This window comes from Paralichthys olivaceus, chromosome 23 (genome assembly GCF_024713975.1).
Source record: "Paralichthys olivaceus isolate ysfri-2021 chromosome 23, ASM2471397v2, whole genome shotgun sequence".
Taxonomy (NCBI): domain Eukaryota; kingdom Metazoa; phylum Chordata; class Actinopteri; order Pleuronectiformes; family Paralichthyidae; genus Paralichthys; species Paralichthys olivaceus.
In genome coordinates this window covers 10,004,978-10,019,985 of record NC_091115.1, presented here as the reverse complement: position 1 = coordinate 10,019,985, position 15,008 = coordinate 10,004,978, and the positions used below count along the sequence as shown (strand labels likewise).

Sequence of the window (15,008 nt, the reverse complement as noted above, 5' to 3'; positions counted from 1 at the left end):
TGTTTGTCAAAGCAAACCACGTAGGAAATCACAGAGCCAAGAGCTACATCGAGTGAGGGACACAGAGGGACAGAGAGAGTAGCCACTCAAGTCATCTTGCACTGTGAAAATAATTAACCGATACTCAACTGTCACAGCAAAAAATCCCTGGTGCCTGCTTTGAATTTCGCTCCAGCTTGAGGAGTTGCTTCACACTTTTCCTTTACTTTAATCTTGTCCATTACTTGCCACTACATTGGTTTGAACAAAGAGGCTGCTCTGCAATTTGTTTTGTAATGTCTGTCATGCTGCCAGGGACCCCGAATGGATGGGATTCCCAATTCCCCTTACAAACTCTCCAGATTAAATTGGGAGGAGAAGAAGAAGGAGAAGCATTTGCCATGTACTTAAAGTTACATGTTGGCTAATTCAGGCTAGGCTAATTCAAATGCAACAGTGAGACGGAGAGAGCGAGAGTGTCAAACTGATGGCCGTGCTCGGCTAATTTGCTCGTGCTCGGGTCCACACAGACAAAATCAATAGAGTGGAGTAAGAAAGTTGGAGGGGGCGATGTCCCAGTTTCCTAATTTAGGTCAGCGACAGTTGTGTGCACCCTCTAAAGCTTTCTGTAATTACATAAAACTAGTTAAAAAGTCTGCAGGAGATCGGAACTTGAAGAGGGACGCGAGAAAGGAGGGGAGGGAGGGATGAGGCTACAGTGATTAATTTCATCTTTGTTTTACTCCTCCCATAGTTGCGAGTGAACACCATTGCACAAAGTAGAAAGGTAGCCTCATTTACGTGGCCCGTTCAACGCCTGCTGCTCCCTGGGGGGAAGCAAAGCATAAAGATTCTAATGAGCAACCAAAAGAGTTCCTGAAACACAAACTGAGCAGATACAGACACACACACACGCACACAGGGACGGGTGCTCTGCCAGCCTTGGCAGCTCGGCTCAGAGGAGGAACTCCATGTGGACCCGGCAATTGACAGCCCATCAACCATGGCATTCTGTATCCGCCTGATTCTCTCCGCCTCACTATATCTCCTGCTCCATCTCCACCTCCTTTTTATTTCCTGCTCCCTTCACATTCTCCTTTCTTTCTTTAGTGGTAAAGCCTGGCACACATGATGATTGGGACGGTTGGTGCATAAACATGATTAGTGATGCATCGGTGTATCTGCAAACTATTCCTCTTTTCAGCTTAAATGGTCCACGACTAGAGATTTACTAACCACTAACGCTGATGATGCCAAGATAAAGCACTTTTACAGTTTATGTAAGCACTTAAGTTATGTAAAAACCTATTTTATCATCTTGTGCACTAATCATCACCATTCTTGAAAATGTATTTCCCTGACACAGATGTAGGTCACAATATTACACATGTATGTAGGACTGACACAATCAATTCAAAGAAAATGACAACTTTTAAAATCAACTATAAAGGTCTTCTTTTCTAACAAAAATTTAAAACATTGCAGTTCTAACGTCCCAAACAAGAGGATTTGCTGCTTCACTCTGTTTTATAGTATTCAGCAGATTAGTCAATAATAACAATAATCAGTGTTTGCAGCCCTGAATGTGCACATTTACATAATACTTCTTTAATAACATCTGGGTTGGAATAAACACCATACAGAAGAGAGGAGATGGATTCCCTAAATATATTCAAAGCACAAGGTTTTGTTAAATTGCTCTTTTATCACAGCTACATGAGTAAAAAAAGACGAATGCATATGGACCACACATTGGTCTTTTAAAGGGTCAAACACTATTCTCTCTGTTTAAGAGAACCTGCTTTGTGTTAAACTGCTGTCAACTCCAAGCAGGATTTATCGCCCTATGAATCAAAAAGGACAACAGAATTTATACAAACGTATATGTATCATTTTTTTTCACTGTGAAAATTCAGCTCAGCCATACCTTCAACCTAAACCTATACTGTTTTCCAGCTTCTGACAGTAATGTATGTCAGTGGTGAACCCCCCCCCCCCCACAAAGCTTCACCTATCAGCTGATAATATTGCCGTTCAATTTATAGATGGTTAGAGCTCAGCAAAGGAGGAAGGATTAATACGCTGCCTGACAGGATGTGCTCACAGTGGACAGGAGATGTTTGTTGTTCAGCTATACCCAGCTGATGGTATGAATAATCAGGGGCAGCCTTGAGTCATCAACAAAATTAAATGTAGGTATATTTAAGGCCTAAAATAGCAATTGTCTTTTCTCCAATCACACTGCAGTACACTTTATAACAACATTAAATAACATAATTCAACAAAACCCCTTAAAAAGCTTCCCTGAAAAGATCAACTTTGAAATTTGTTCTGATATTCTAAAGTATTTAGGTATAATCATAAAAGGATGTACAGTAAGAGACCACCCCATACTGCTATATTCCTAGGGGATTAAAAAGCTTGCCTGTTAGTTTATGTGTCTATTCATTCCATCTATATTCCAGACGAGCACACACAGCCAGCCACTGTCACCCAGTCTCTATCCCTAGGTGGTGGTTACAGTAAGGTTACTAGTGCATTAGGATAGACTGTGCAAAGAGGATTATGGCTGGTGTCCAGATGAGGCTCCAGGAGGGGGGAGCTTATGGTTGACGCATCACCAATGATGATGCCTGGAAACATTCCCCCCTTGCAAATCAATAGCCTGGATCCAAGCCTGTTCAATCGCTACCATTACCACACTAACCTTTGAGCTCAATACAGGCTGGAGGAGCGGCAACTGCTGAATGCTACAAATTTAAAACTGAGCAAATCCATGTTCCTGCAGATACTGTGATATAGTAAGAACTGGATCTCCATGTGTAGTCCAGGTCACCATCCGCTGATCAAAGGCGTCTTCATAAGGAAACAGCTGCACTGCAGTTTGGTATCAGAGGCCAAGGAATCGTTCCTTTTCTGCTTCAGATGACCGCAGATAACACCAGCATCCGCAGCCGCATTAAAACATATGTCATAAACGTGTGCAGTGCAGCTTGCTCCATTTGTGCATCAGTATTTTTAGCATCCACACACTCATTATGTCAGCACGGTGCAGCAGAAGGCCCGAGCTGCTCTGAGTGAAGTGAAAGAAGAACAGGGAGGAAGACGGGCTGCGATTCTCCCTCAGCTCAGACAGCTGCTCAGGCATGATCGCCAATCACATGTATCCTGGCAGTGAAGAGTGTGTTCTGCTCTTTGCTACTCTATTTAAGTTTATTTTTCAAGGGAGATAGAAGAGGAATATGCCTGGTTTCACTGGCGTAACTGTGAACCAGCCGGCTACCGAGGTGCTGTGTAAACAAAGCTGAGAGGATGGGATTCATGTTTCAAAGAAAAAAGTCATAAATCACTGATGTTAAGCTATCCTCACCAGTCTTTCAAGTCAAATCTAATGAAACAACATGAAAGCATCTTTCTTCGAGCTCAAAGTGCTCAAAGACTGAAAGATGATACTGGGCTTGGTGATGACCATCAAGGTCAAAAAGCATCCAGTGACAGGTCATTAGGCTTTAGATAAATAGGTAGGGGGATACGTGATACAAAAAGAGATTTCCATTATTGATCCATTAACAGTGCAGATTACTGAATGAGAAAATACTTTGTGTGTGTGAGTTCTGTGATGCTATTTCTGATGTCCTTGGGAATGAAAAGGAAACCACCACAATCTCAATGTTTTTACTTGACCCACAAAACCATTTGAAGTCAAAGGAATCCTTTGCAATAAACAACAGTAAATGTGGGCATTCTAACCAGCTTCTGTACTTTTTCCATGCCAGCGTCTGTGTATTTTATCTGAGGCGGGCTCTCAACACAAACTGCTCGTTAACAAGAATAGCCAGGGGCCTCACAAGGTATGAGAACCATCCACTGAGGGAAGTCACTGCAGGATCGCAATTTGTGCTCATGTTGTGTACATAGCTATCATAAATAGCAAAACATATTCTCTGCGTCATCTCTTCCGCTGTACTGAGCTGACAGCTCGAGGTGTCAGCTTGCCACCATCGGCCCGACCTAGGGTTTTTACACGCCACACAAAGGCTGCCACAGTGGGGAGGGTTTCCTTCGCATTTCCCCTCTTGCCCCCACACAAAGGGGATCCATTTCAACCACTTTTAGCACAGCCACTTTCCGCTTTTAGTTCTTTGGACTCCCTCCCCTGAGGGTATGACTGGTGGATGGAGGAAAATAAAAGACACCAGGTGGATGCTTGGAGAAGGATTAGGCTTGTGGCAAACAGGGGGCACTCAGGCCAATCCCACTGTGACAGGATGTTGTCTGTTTTTGGTAACACCTGTTAGAACAAAAAGAAACTGATACTTGAGCTGGGAATGTCTGGTTTAATGATTCGTTGCTTCATGTGATCCGAGAGCTGGTGCAATATCTGAACAGCATCTACGCTCTCATGAAAGGAAAAGTTTGATAGACCAATTCCCTTTCCTGCCAAGAGAGATGAGAAGATTGATGTTAAAAGCTATAGCCATCAAATACTTACCGATGACTAAGCCTGAAAGTTTTTATGCTAAGCTAACCCAACCATCTGCTTGCTCTTGCTTGCATTTAGTATATAGACATGAGTGGTATCAATGTTCTCATTTAACTCCCTGCAAAAAAGCAAATAAGCATATTCCCCAAAATCTTGTAATAAAAAAACACATACAATTTCTATTGTATTTACTTGTAGTTCTTTTCGTAAAATGGTGGAAAGAGGAAAAACCCAGCCCGATGCAAGTTGTAGAAAGGGAGGACAAACAAAGCAAATAAACCCTACAATGCACTGCAACGCCAAACTTTAGTGTTGCTGAAAAGGCCCCATTCAATCAACGATGAGAGACAAGAAGCGGGAAGACACTTGGTTTTCTCCCCTCAGACAAACAAAACTTCAAATGATCCAGCAGCTCAGATGTTTGAGGGGGGGTTATTGATTCAAAATTCAAGCATTTAACTAAGAAATCTGTTTCTGTCTCTGCATGGTTTGAAGGCTTCCCTCTTAACTGGATAAACATTCCAAATAGGAACAGTCCCCGCTGAGAGGCTGGGTTGAAGAGAGGAGTCGTAAGAAGTGAACTGGGTCGCAGTTGGAGGTTTAGTCAACCTGATGAATTAAACAGACTCTGTGAGGCAATAACACTCTACAACACCCACACAATTAATTTGAGAGTTCATAAGAATCATTCAGCGGGGAAAAAAACAGTCAGTTTTCGGAGTAATTATATATTGGAGCTTTGTCGCTGAGATTAGAGTAAATCTCGTTTCAGAGTTGTAACCCTGTTCTTTTGCCCCATAAATCTAAATGAAGAAAAACCATTCCATCCTATAACTTCTTCTACTATAGAATAAAGCCATTTCAATCAGCTGAGCAGTCTTGCATTCGAAAAATCAATTGCAATTGGCCTGAACACTTCAGTCTCTTCAAATTGAATGAAAAACGGGAGGCGTGACGAAAGGAAGAGAGGAAGCAGCAGCGGGCTACAGTGAAAAACCCTTTTGAAAGTCAACCTAACATTAAACTGGCTTTTCTGTGCGGGGCAGAGAGAGGAAGTGAGGGGAGCTGACAGAGAAGAGGTAAGGAGGATGGGCGGCGAGCCAGTGCCTCGCATGCAGCAGGTTGACAAGCTGGAGAGTGCCAGGCCATCATCTCAACGGCACAGTGAGAGCAGGAAGCAGATCGCTCGCACCCACACATGCACAAACTTCCAAGGGGGACAGGGAGCGAATGTAGAATCCAAACAAACACAGCAGAAGAGGCACAGAATGAGCGGGTAATAAGGCTGCTAACAGCAAGGTCAGAGATGCTGCTGCCCAGAAAACAGCCAGGCATCAGCGGATCCTCCCGGTGTGATCTTTACAGAGACAGAGAGATGGGCAAAACAGTTCAATCACACTCAAGACAGGAGGATTTAAACTGATCGATGTCCCTGCCTCAGCTCCGGAGCCCACAGTCAATACACACCACTAATATGACATAACTATGGTGTGCATGCAAAATCTCTGGAAAGATGTTCATGGTTGTTTCGGTGCTAAAACCTGCTAACTACTAAAAGTTGTATCCAATTACAGGAAGGATGTTTTGTAGAAGCAGAGTTAGCTACAGTATGTACGGTTCCACTCCAAAGCCCCTATAGTACTTTATCATCTTCAGACATGCAGTCCACTGGGGCTGCTACAAACACACACACCCAGATATACAACATACAAACATGCACATGTGCACAACTTTGCACACAGAAAAGCATATGCATGTATGCAAACACACACACAGTATCTGGGGATATCTGGGGCAGGTGAGTATGGATTCAGAGGAGAGGAGAGTAAAAAAAGACAAAGAGACACGTGTGGAAGCGAGATAAAGGTCGAACAGGCAGCAGCACAGATAGAAGAAAGTGGGCTACAGAAAGGAAGGGATGAGGGGGAAAAGCCAGATAGAAAAGGAATGAGTGAGTGAGTGATAGATGAAGAAAATAAGAGGCAGAAACTGAGATAAGGGTCATCACAGTGTGACCTGCTGTCTCTGGAAACTGTTCACTCCACGGGAATGAGTGAGAGAGTGGAAGGGGGGAGAGGGAGACGGAAACAAATGGAGGCAACAGGACGCAAAGGAAAACCAATTCAGTACAATGGAAACACAAAAGCATTTCCATTTAATTGAGGTGCTACAAAACAAAAGTAGAAGGAGAGAGGGAACAGATGAGGGCAGGTTATCTGGACAGCAAATGTGAAAAGCTGAGTGAAGGTCGAGCACTGGCCCCCACCCGCTTTCTGTCTGAAGGCTTTTTGCTTTTTTCCTCTGTCTATGTCCCTCTCGCTGACATTCATCCATCTCACTGCTGATAAACTCCTCAACTTCGTGCTTTGAAGAGGAACTAAGCAGAGATGAGCCTTTTCTATCTCTGTATGATTTTTATTTGCAGCATCTTCAGCCATTCATCCACATTAAACTACTAATGGTACTCTCAAATTCTGAGCTACACTCAAAATGAGTTGAGGTGACAGAAACTTTATATTGATAAGCATCATGAACACAAGTCTGATCAGAGGACAGTTAAGTACAATATGTCATGGGATATATTGCTAGACAATAATATCAGCCAACATGTATTTTATATTCATATCCGTATCACCATTTATGTTTGCCATTTTGAAAACTTTTATTTAACAGAATAAATAGATGCATAAAAGATGTATTTATGTTAACATTTTACACAAGATGTATTTGTATTTTTACATCAATCCTCAATTACATTTCTTTTAATAACATTGCCAATTTTTGTGGGAAAATGTATAATCGGTGAGTGAATGTGTACAGTATAGTAAGAGGAAAAAAAACTGCCCCTGTACAGATTTGGACTGACGATGGTCAAACATCCCAGAGAGAAAAAAATCAAACAGCAGCACAAATCAAATAAGTGAACCAAAGTGATCTGTGTGAGTCTCCAGCGGCTGCACATCCCCCACTGTGACTGTGTGAATCACAGTAGGAGCCAATTCTGTATTCAACAATTAACTGGGTAATTTAAGACAAGACACAGCCACGACCATTAGCTCTTCACTTTCTTAAATTATGCATATGTCCTTTAATCAAGGCTTGACACTGAATTAGCCATCAATAATCCATTAATGATATAAGATTTAACCTAAACAGATCATAGCTACTCCTTTTTATTAGCGTGTTAATAATAAATTAAGCACATTGGTTTTGGTAAGTTGGGGTTGAACAGAGGTAGCGGTAACTAAAGTGAGGTTAATGGGAAAATGAAAGGCTCGGGGTCATTACAATGCACTGGGTCACCCACACAAACGCTTGCACAAATCAATGTACTTCCTTCCTTTCTGGTCAATACATGCGAGCCTGGATTACAGCCAGTGGACACAGATAACTGATGCTGGACCAGTGCAGGCGATCATCTCTGTGGCGTAAACGAGCACAAAACAAATACAAGTATGTGCTTGATGCATAAACAGCTATTCTCCCCCGCCAATCACAGATATTGTCACTGGCAGACACCCTTCATTTAAGAAAATGGCATGTCAGTCATTTTTCTCCTCCCCCCTACCGGCCCTGGATAACAAAAACACACACATGCACACTCTGCACTCCACTCCAGGAGCGCTACTGATCAGCTAAGCTGCTGAATTCCTAATAGGACATATCCCATTAACCTCCCTCACGCAGGGATCACAGATTGATACAGAGGATGAGGGAACCACAACTGTACCACAACACACACAGAGTAGTACATAACTGCCAGCCAGGGAAATGTTTTTTATTTCTTCAGCAGCCACAATTTTTCTTTCAGTTTTAAGAAAACAAAGAAAAGACTCAAAAGAGACAAAAGATCCTTTTGTTTGCCAGGTTGTTTCTGAAAATTCGCTGATGCATCATGACATTTGAAAACATCTAAAGGCTCATTAATACAAGCTTAACATATGACAAGTGATATGTCCATTTCAATAGACCGTCACTGCGTGCATTCATTACATTGACATGGTTGCTAAGCGATACATCCTTTAGAGCGCAGCTGAGAGTTGAGAGTTTATGACAATAAACACGTTCAGTGGTGGTAGATTCTTATCATTGTCGAAATGTATTTCTTGTGTCCGATGGTCATCTTGCTTGCTTTTGGCTACGCTGCCCCCCATGATTTTGGGTGGTATTGCTCCGTTTCATTTCTGTAAGCTTGTGCACAAATAGGGGCTCCATCCGTTTATGTAGATGTGTTAAACATTGAGCATAAATGAGCTCCCTGGAGTTTGAGATGGACAAGGCACTGGACAAGTCATAAAACATATATACACGACGTTTTATGTGATGTACTGTTTTTAAATTAGGTCTGTTGTTTACTATTAATTGCTGTGTTGTAGCATTATACTGTATATATTTTATATTTTCCCGCCGAGGGACCACAGATGAAAATTAGTTCTGCAATTAACTTTGGTTCGACGGTTGGGTTAGGTTGTGTGCATGGCCCCTGTTAAATAATCACTAACTAGAACAAGTGATTAATCCAGCAATTAACCAGTAACTTATTAAAAATGAAATAAATAATTATTTGTTTTAGCCCTAAAAGCAACAATGCACAAATGAGCCCATGAGAAGAATATTAGTAATCACTAGACAGACAAGCATATGACACTAATAATTCCTGTCAACCATATGTGGAATAATGGCCATTACAGCCAGATGCAGTCTGGTAAACTAGAAGTCACTCGGCCATGTCTGAGTGGAAGCATCGTCTGCAAGCACGGCAGACTGGAGTGGAAATGCATAAAACCATTCTGCAGCTGCCCGTCTCAACAATATACATGGATGTGGACACACAATTACTGCATATTGGTTTGTTTGTGTCCAATGAGATTTGCAAGGGTTTCCCTGGTGTGTGTAGCTCAAAGGAGGTGAATAGAAAATGTGTTTTCAGTTCAACAAAACATGACTGAAGTAACACGACTGTCTCCATTACTGCTGTGTCGAGTGTTTTTGGTGTTTTCGTTTATAATTGAGGGCTCCATCATAAATGGAGCATGATTTAATTGAATAACACAAACAAACCAGCAGTGGCTTTGCTCCAACTCCGTCCTCACGTCTCGGACCATGTTTGAGTAACAATTGCTATTATTGTTGGGGTGAATCAGCCATGAATAAAACACTAGCTGAGCCCGTCATATGTCACATGTCCATGTAGATTTATTTAACCCTTAGATGATGCATACACCAGGGAACAGCTTGTGGGACTGGTGATTAACTCTGCTGCTTTCTTTCTTTCTTTTTTATTTACTGCATCTGTTCAATTCACCAGGGAGCCTCCTAGTGTCTCCGTCCCTGCTGAACGACTGGAGGAGTATGTGTGCAAAATCGTGCACGCGCACAAAGGAGAAGGGGTGCTATCTCTGCAGATAGGGACGAGGTGGTGGGCGAGGAAGCAATTACAAGCTGGTAGGCTTCGCCTCACCCTGCCCCACCCCCCACTCTCCCCCATAGATCAGGCTTGCTGCATTAGGATATCATGGGTATAATGGTGGAATGGGCCTCAGGGCCCTCCAAAACAACCTGCTAATCCCCTATAGAGTGGAGGGGAGTAAGGGAGGGGGCGGAATCTGGGGGTAACAGGGCAGGGTGGATGCCCCGACAATGAGTCCACCCATGACACGCGCCAGCTCGCTCCCCACCCACTACCCCCACCCCTTCCAATCTCCATCAACCGTAGCGACATCCCCCCAAGGGAGGAACCAGCAATGTCAACCATGGGAGAGAAGCAGAGAGCCCCGGGCCTGACACCGGCCTGGGGACGACTCCGGCCCCGCGGCCATTCAATCAGGCCGTTGCTGCATTCTGTCTTCTGTCAGATGGAGCTAGTTGCCTTTTCCACAGAGCTCAAAGAATAGAACAGGGTTACTCACGAAATCAAGCTTCTCCAATCAACCTCTGGCAGTGAACTGAACTTGCACGCACATGGATCAAAACCAGCTCGTTAAAATGCTTTAATTATGTGTCTAAATTATGATGAGCAATGACATGCTTGACTGGCTGAATCAAACGGCCTTAATGAGGAATAAGGCCTCACTCTGTCTGTCCACGGTCTTCAAACATGACACAATGCAGCCTCAAGTATTTTCTGTCAGTGGCTGAGTCCAAGTCTGTTTGTCTTTGGTTACATTTACAACAGATTGCCCATCATCTACTCACAGAAAGACATCATCCGAGATGCTGTTTTCTCATTTCTGCATCATCTCATTTTGTGCCTCCTCTTGAGCTGATTTCATCCTAAAAGTTTGTCTTGTCGCAGAAGGACATTGTGCGGGACAGAACAAGAAATTGTCCACAACATTGTTTTCACATGTTTTTGTTGACAGAACATCTACATTGGTCGCTATCGCCAAAAGCTCTCAACTCTTGGACATCTGCATTGGTGTCTTCTACATGTATAACGCCTCCCTGTTATCCTGACATATATATCGGAGGCTGGCAGGAAATGTTTCTGAAAATGTCTGGATCAACTGTCTTGTACATTTGCATTATAACATACAGACACTCCTCAGAATTTCCAGAGCAGGTTTAGTCTTTTGAATCTTGACTCATTGCAGCTTAACCCACCTTTGTCTTGAAAAACATGACAGATACAACAGATTCTCCCCATTAACTCAATCTAATGTCTCCATATCCCAAACTGAGCAAGTCCATTAAGGAATCAGATATTAACATCATCTCATCAATCTCCCACCCTTTTTGCTTCAGGTCAAAATCCAGTAATCACTCTACTGGTGGGCTAATGGGCGCCTTAAAATCCACTCACGAGAGCCCATTCATATTTCATCAATGGCAGAGGCCCCTGTCCTCCCCTGGCCTCACATCGCTAGTAAGGCGAATCGACATCAAACGCAGCAACCTTCCAATTACACACCGAGACATTCGGATCTCATCTCGATTTGGCCCGAGATCAAATGTTTAGGGATCCACGGAATCCAAGCCCTTTTAGTTTGCCTGCCTCCCTGTCAAAAGGGGATAAAATGATCGCTGAAAGCACCTGGAGGAGATCACATTTAAAATGGCTAAGGTAGGGACTTACTATGCTAATATTTAGACATCGTCACACTTCTACAGCGAGGATATTCGTGGAGGAGCCAACTCGTCTGCACTGAAAAGTACAAACAGATGTGGATCAATGAAGTTAATTCTAGTGAGGTGTGATGTAACTCGGTGCCATTTCAGGTAGTGTTTTTGGAGACTTGTGGAAAGGAAGGAGCCGTTCATCCTGAGAATAACTGAGGATAAGAATAAATCTGGGGATCAATGCTGGTGTGAGGTTATTTTATCAGGACAAATATTTTGCCATCTTTTACCCCTGGAAAATAAGTGAACAATTTTAAGACACGCTGATGGAATACTTTTGGCCTTGGAGAAATTGCAATAACCATACTAAACGAGATTTGACAAATACAAAAACATTTATATGCAAGGTTACCGGAAATGTTTTGTACCTTACATGTTCCGACAACTAAATTGTAGCGAGGCTTCATCCGACCATTTCTGTTACCCTCCAAAACTAAAAATCCCAAAAACATTTTATGGCTGCATGACAAGCGAGGTGTGATGCAGTGAGAATGTAAGCATGGTTGGACGTTCTCTCTCTCAAACGTTATCCTCATATGAACACACCCAGACCATCCCTACATCCCTGAATGTTGACTTCGTTTTCAAGTGTGGCAGTTAGGAACACTTTTCACTTCCAACATGATTGGGCAAATCTTATTGATGCCACATTAAGCACTCAATAGTGTCTTTTAAGACTGCACTGAACCACAACACAATGTACAGTACAAACAAAACCACAGATCAAATGCACATAAATTTATCTTAACCTTAAACTAACCTTTGCCACCAAACAGCCCCTCACCATTTTGTGTGTGTTTTTTTTCAGATCATGTAACCTGAATTTCACAAAAGGAAAAACACCCAAGTTCCTTCCTCAAAAAAAAAACAGGCCACAAAGAAGTGTGGCGCTGCCAAGACATGTCTTAAAAAATAAATCAGAGGCAATTAAAATAGTCTTATTGCTGTTATTGAGGAGGGGAAAGGGGATAAAGAGCCTTAATCCAATTAACAGGGCCCCTTCTAGCAGTTTAGGGACAATGGCGAGTATTTAGCCTTGAAAATAAATGTCCTCCTATTATCCCGCCAAGTGAACTTTGACAGGGGGAAACAGGTTTAAGTGGCCAAAATGGAAGAAATCTATTGTTTCCTATCAAAATATGGAAGCTATGAGCTCCAGGGAGCTCAGCTCTGGATAGGATTAAGAGTGATGTAATATAACTGCACAGTAAGTGACATCAGGTTTTTAGCACATTGACATGGAGGGGAAACAACTATAGACCAGGGGAAATTTCAGCCTGAGCAGTCAAGTGACCAAGTGTGACAAGGAGAGGCCAAAGGCTAGTTTCTGTTTCGCAGTGCCTCACTGACTTCAGTTCACAGTGGCAAGGTGGCACCTAGTGCATTTTTAGGACTAGAGGGAACATTTATAAAAGGGCCAAGGAGCCTTATTATGCAACTGCACAGGATTCGAACAGGGAAGTGAGAACAGCAGGGGGGGGGGGGGGGTGTGTATAATTGAGATGGTTTAAACACTTATCAAAAACCAGTATTATTAGTTTAAGGAGGTTTGTACGGGCCACTTTTTCCTGGCATCCTTGCAAGAAAATTACAAAATGATTACTGGCTCGTTTTCACAGGGCTGCTATATCATGTAGGGACCAGAGCATCACACACACACACACACACACACACACACACACACACACTGACAGAGCAGGCCAACATCTCTAGGGAATATTATTATGAGACATTTAAACCGCCTCTCAGCAGCCGCATCTCAATGAGCCCTTATTTTTTGTGTGCGTAAAGACAGCGCAAAGGAGGAATTCCTGCCACACCAACAGAACAAAGTCTGTGTGGGATTTCTTTTTCTGTTTTTTTTTCCTTCCCCAGCTTATTTGGCTTCAGCTGCCTTGTTGTCGCTTGTTTGTCTCACTTCACCGATCCAGAAGCCACCGACAGCCCCCGGAACAATGCAGTGTGTGGATGCACACATTTGCAGGACTCTCTCTGGAGCAATCTCAGTCCCAACATACAGCAGGATCAATACAGATTTTCATTGTCTTTGCAGATTTGCTTTTCTTTTAGAGAATAAGCAGGGGTTGGGGAGGGGGGTGGTGTATACAGACATTCAGCGACTGACTGTGGTAAGCAGCTGATTTCACCCCCCCTCCTCTCCCATTCAAACAGTAACAAGAGCAAATACACAACACTTCAGAGTCAAAGCAGCCCACTGGATGATACATGGAGGATGCAACAACAAAAAAAGAAGAGGACAAAGCTCGATTGGGGCAAAACAAATAAATCAGAATGTGGCATTTTGCAAACCATGGGGGGGTCACAGCTACAACCTTTTACGCTTTGCAATGTGGCAGTCAGATTGAATGCCCAGCTCTCATCAACGGGGCTGAAGGGAAGATAGAAAGAAGCTGATGCTGCCTGACATTTCGAAAACACTCGCACAGTTTCCACTGGTGAGAATCATGTGTCGCGGAGCCAGCTTCACCTCTACGCGTAATTAACACATGTCCCTGCGACTGGAGGCAGAGGACAGGGCTGCAACAAAACACACATCCACACACGAGATGAAGGGAATCAACTCACCGACGCCGTATTTCTCATGCTCAGTAGGTATCCACATGTTTACGGTGGGCGCATTTAAGCGAGGGGTCGGTGTAGCAGCGAGACGCAGGGGCTGCGTGCTGGGTAACGCATTCTACTGGCGTGCTGTCCTCCGGTCTGTAGTAGGAGTCATTGTTTAGGTTACAGACGGAGAGAGAGAGAGAGACAGAGAGAGAGAGAGGAGCTGCTGCTGAGCGTAGTGGTACACAGACCTGATGCCTTCAAGTGCTGTCGGAAGATGTGGCTCCCACTGGAAATTAGATTTTTTTTTTGCATTAATAATGGCCTTTCAACAAATGGTAAAAAAACAACAACACACACATAAGGAAGTAGACAAATAATAATGATAATAATAATCATATACCATCACAAGTTTTCTTTTCTTCACAGTCGCCAACGTGTTAACTCATTGTGGGAACTGGTGGGTTAATTTTAAGGTCTTGACCTTGTAATGTTGTGATTTGGTGATTAAACTGAATTGAATTCTTTTTCTTTTAGTTGATTCATTTGTTTGTTGTTGGGCACTCTTCAGCTTGAGAGCAGGACTTATTGGTTTCACATTCAGATTTTGCAAAGCTTTTACTTAAACTTACCCCTGTGCTCGCACTCAAATAGTTTCCGCTTGTGCCGCTTGTACTCAAACTATATGCTTAAATTCAGATATGTTGTTGCTTGGACAGATATCCTGCGCTCCAGCTCCAGCTCCTCTCCTCGTGCTGCTTCAGTGCACGTGTGAACCGTCTGATTCCTGCTCTGCTCTCTGACTCTTTTGATTTCTGTCTAAATTCTCCAACCAATAGAACGCCCAGGTGTGGTGCTGACA

The 15,008-nt window shown here is 43.1% G+C and overlaps 1 protein-coding gene across 6 annotated transcripts in view; it reads right to left on the bottom strand.

Moving 5' to 3' along the window:
- dock4b (dedicator of cytokinesis 4b) overlaps positions 1-14,435 on the bottom strand; it is a 107,172-nt gene extending 92,737 nt beyond the window's left edge. For 5 of the 6 annotated variants that reach the window (XM_069519654.1, XM_069519658.1, XM_069519659.1 and 2 more), the window contains exon 1: positions 14,168-14,376. In XM_069519654.1, coding sequence (XP_069375755.1) covers positions 14,168-14,204 — 37 coding nt within the window. In that variant the 5' untranslated portion in view covers positions 14,205-14,376. Of the gene's footprint in view, positions 1-14,167; positions 14,377-14,397 lie in introns of those variants that run through there. The other variant, XM_069519653.1, reaches the window with a different exon arrangement.
- Between the last annotated feature and the right edge of the window lie 573 nt (positions 14,436-15,008).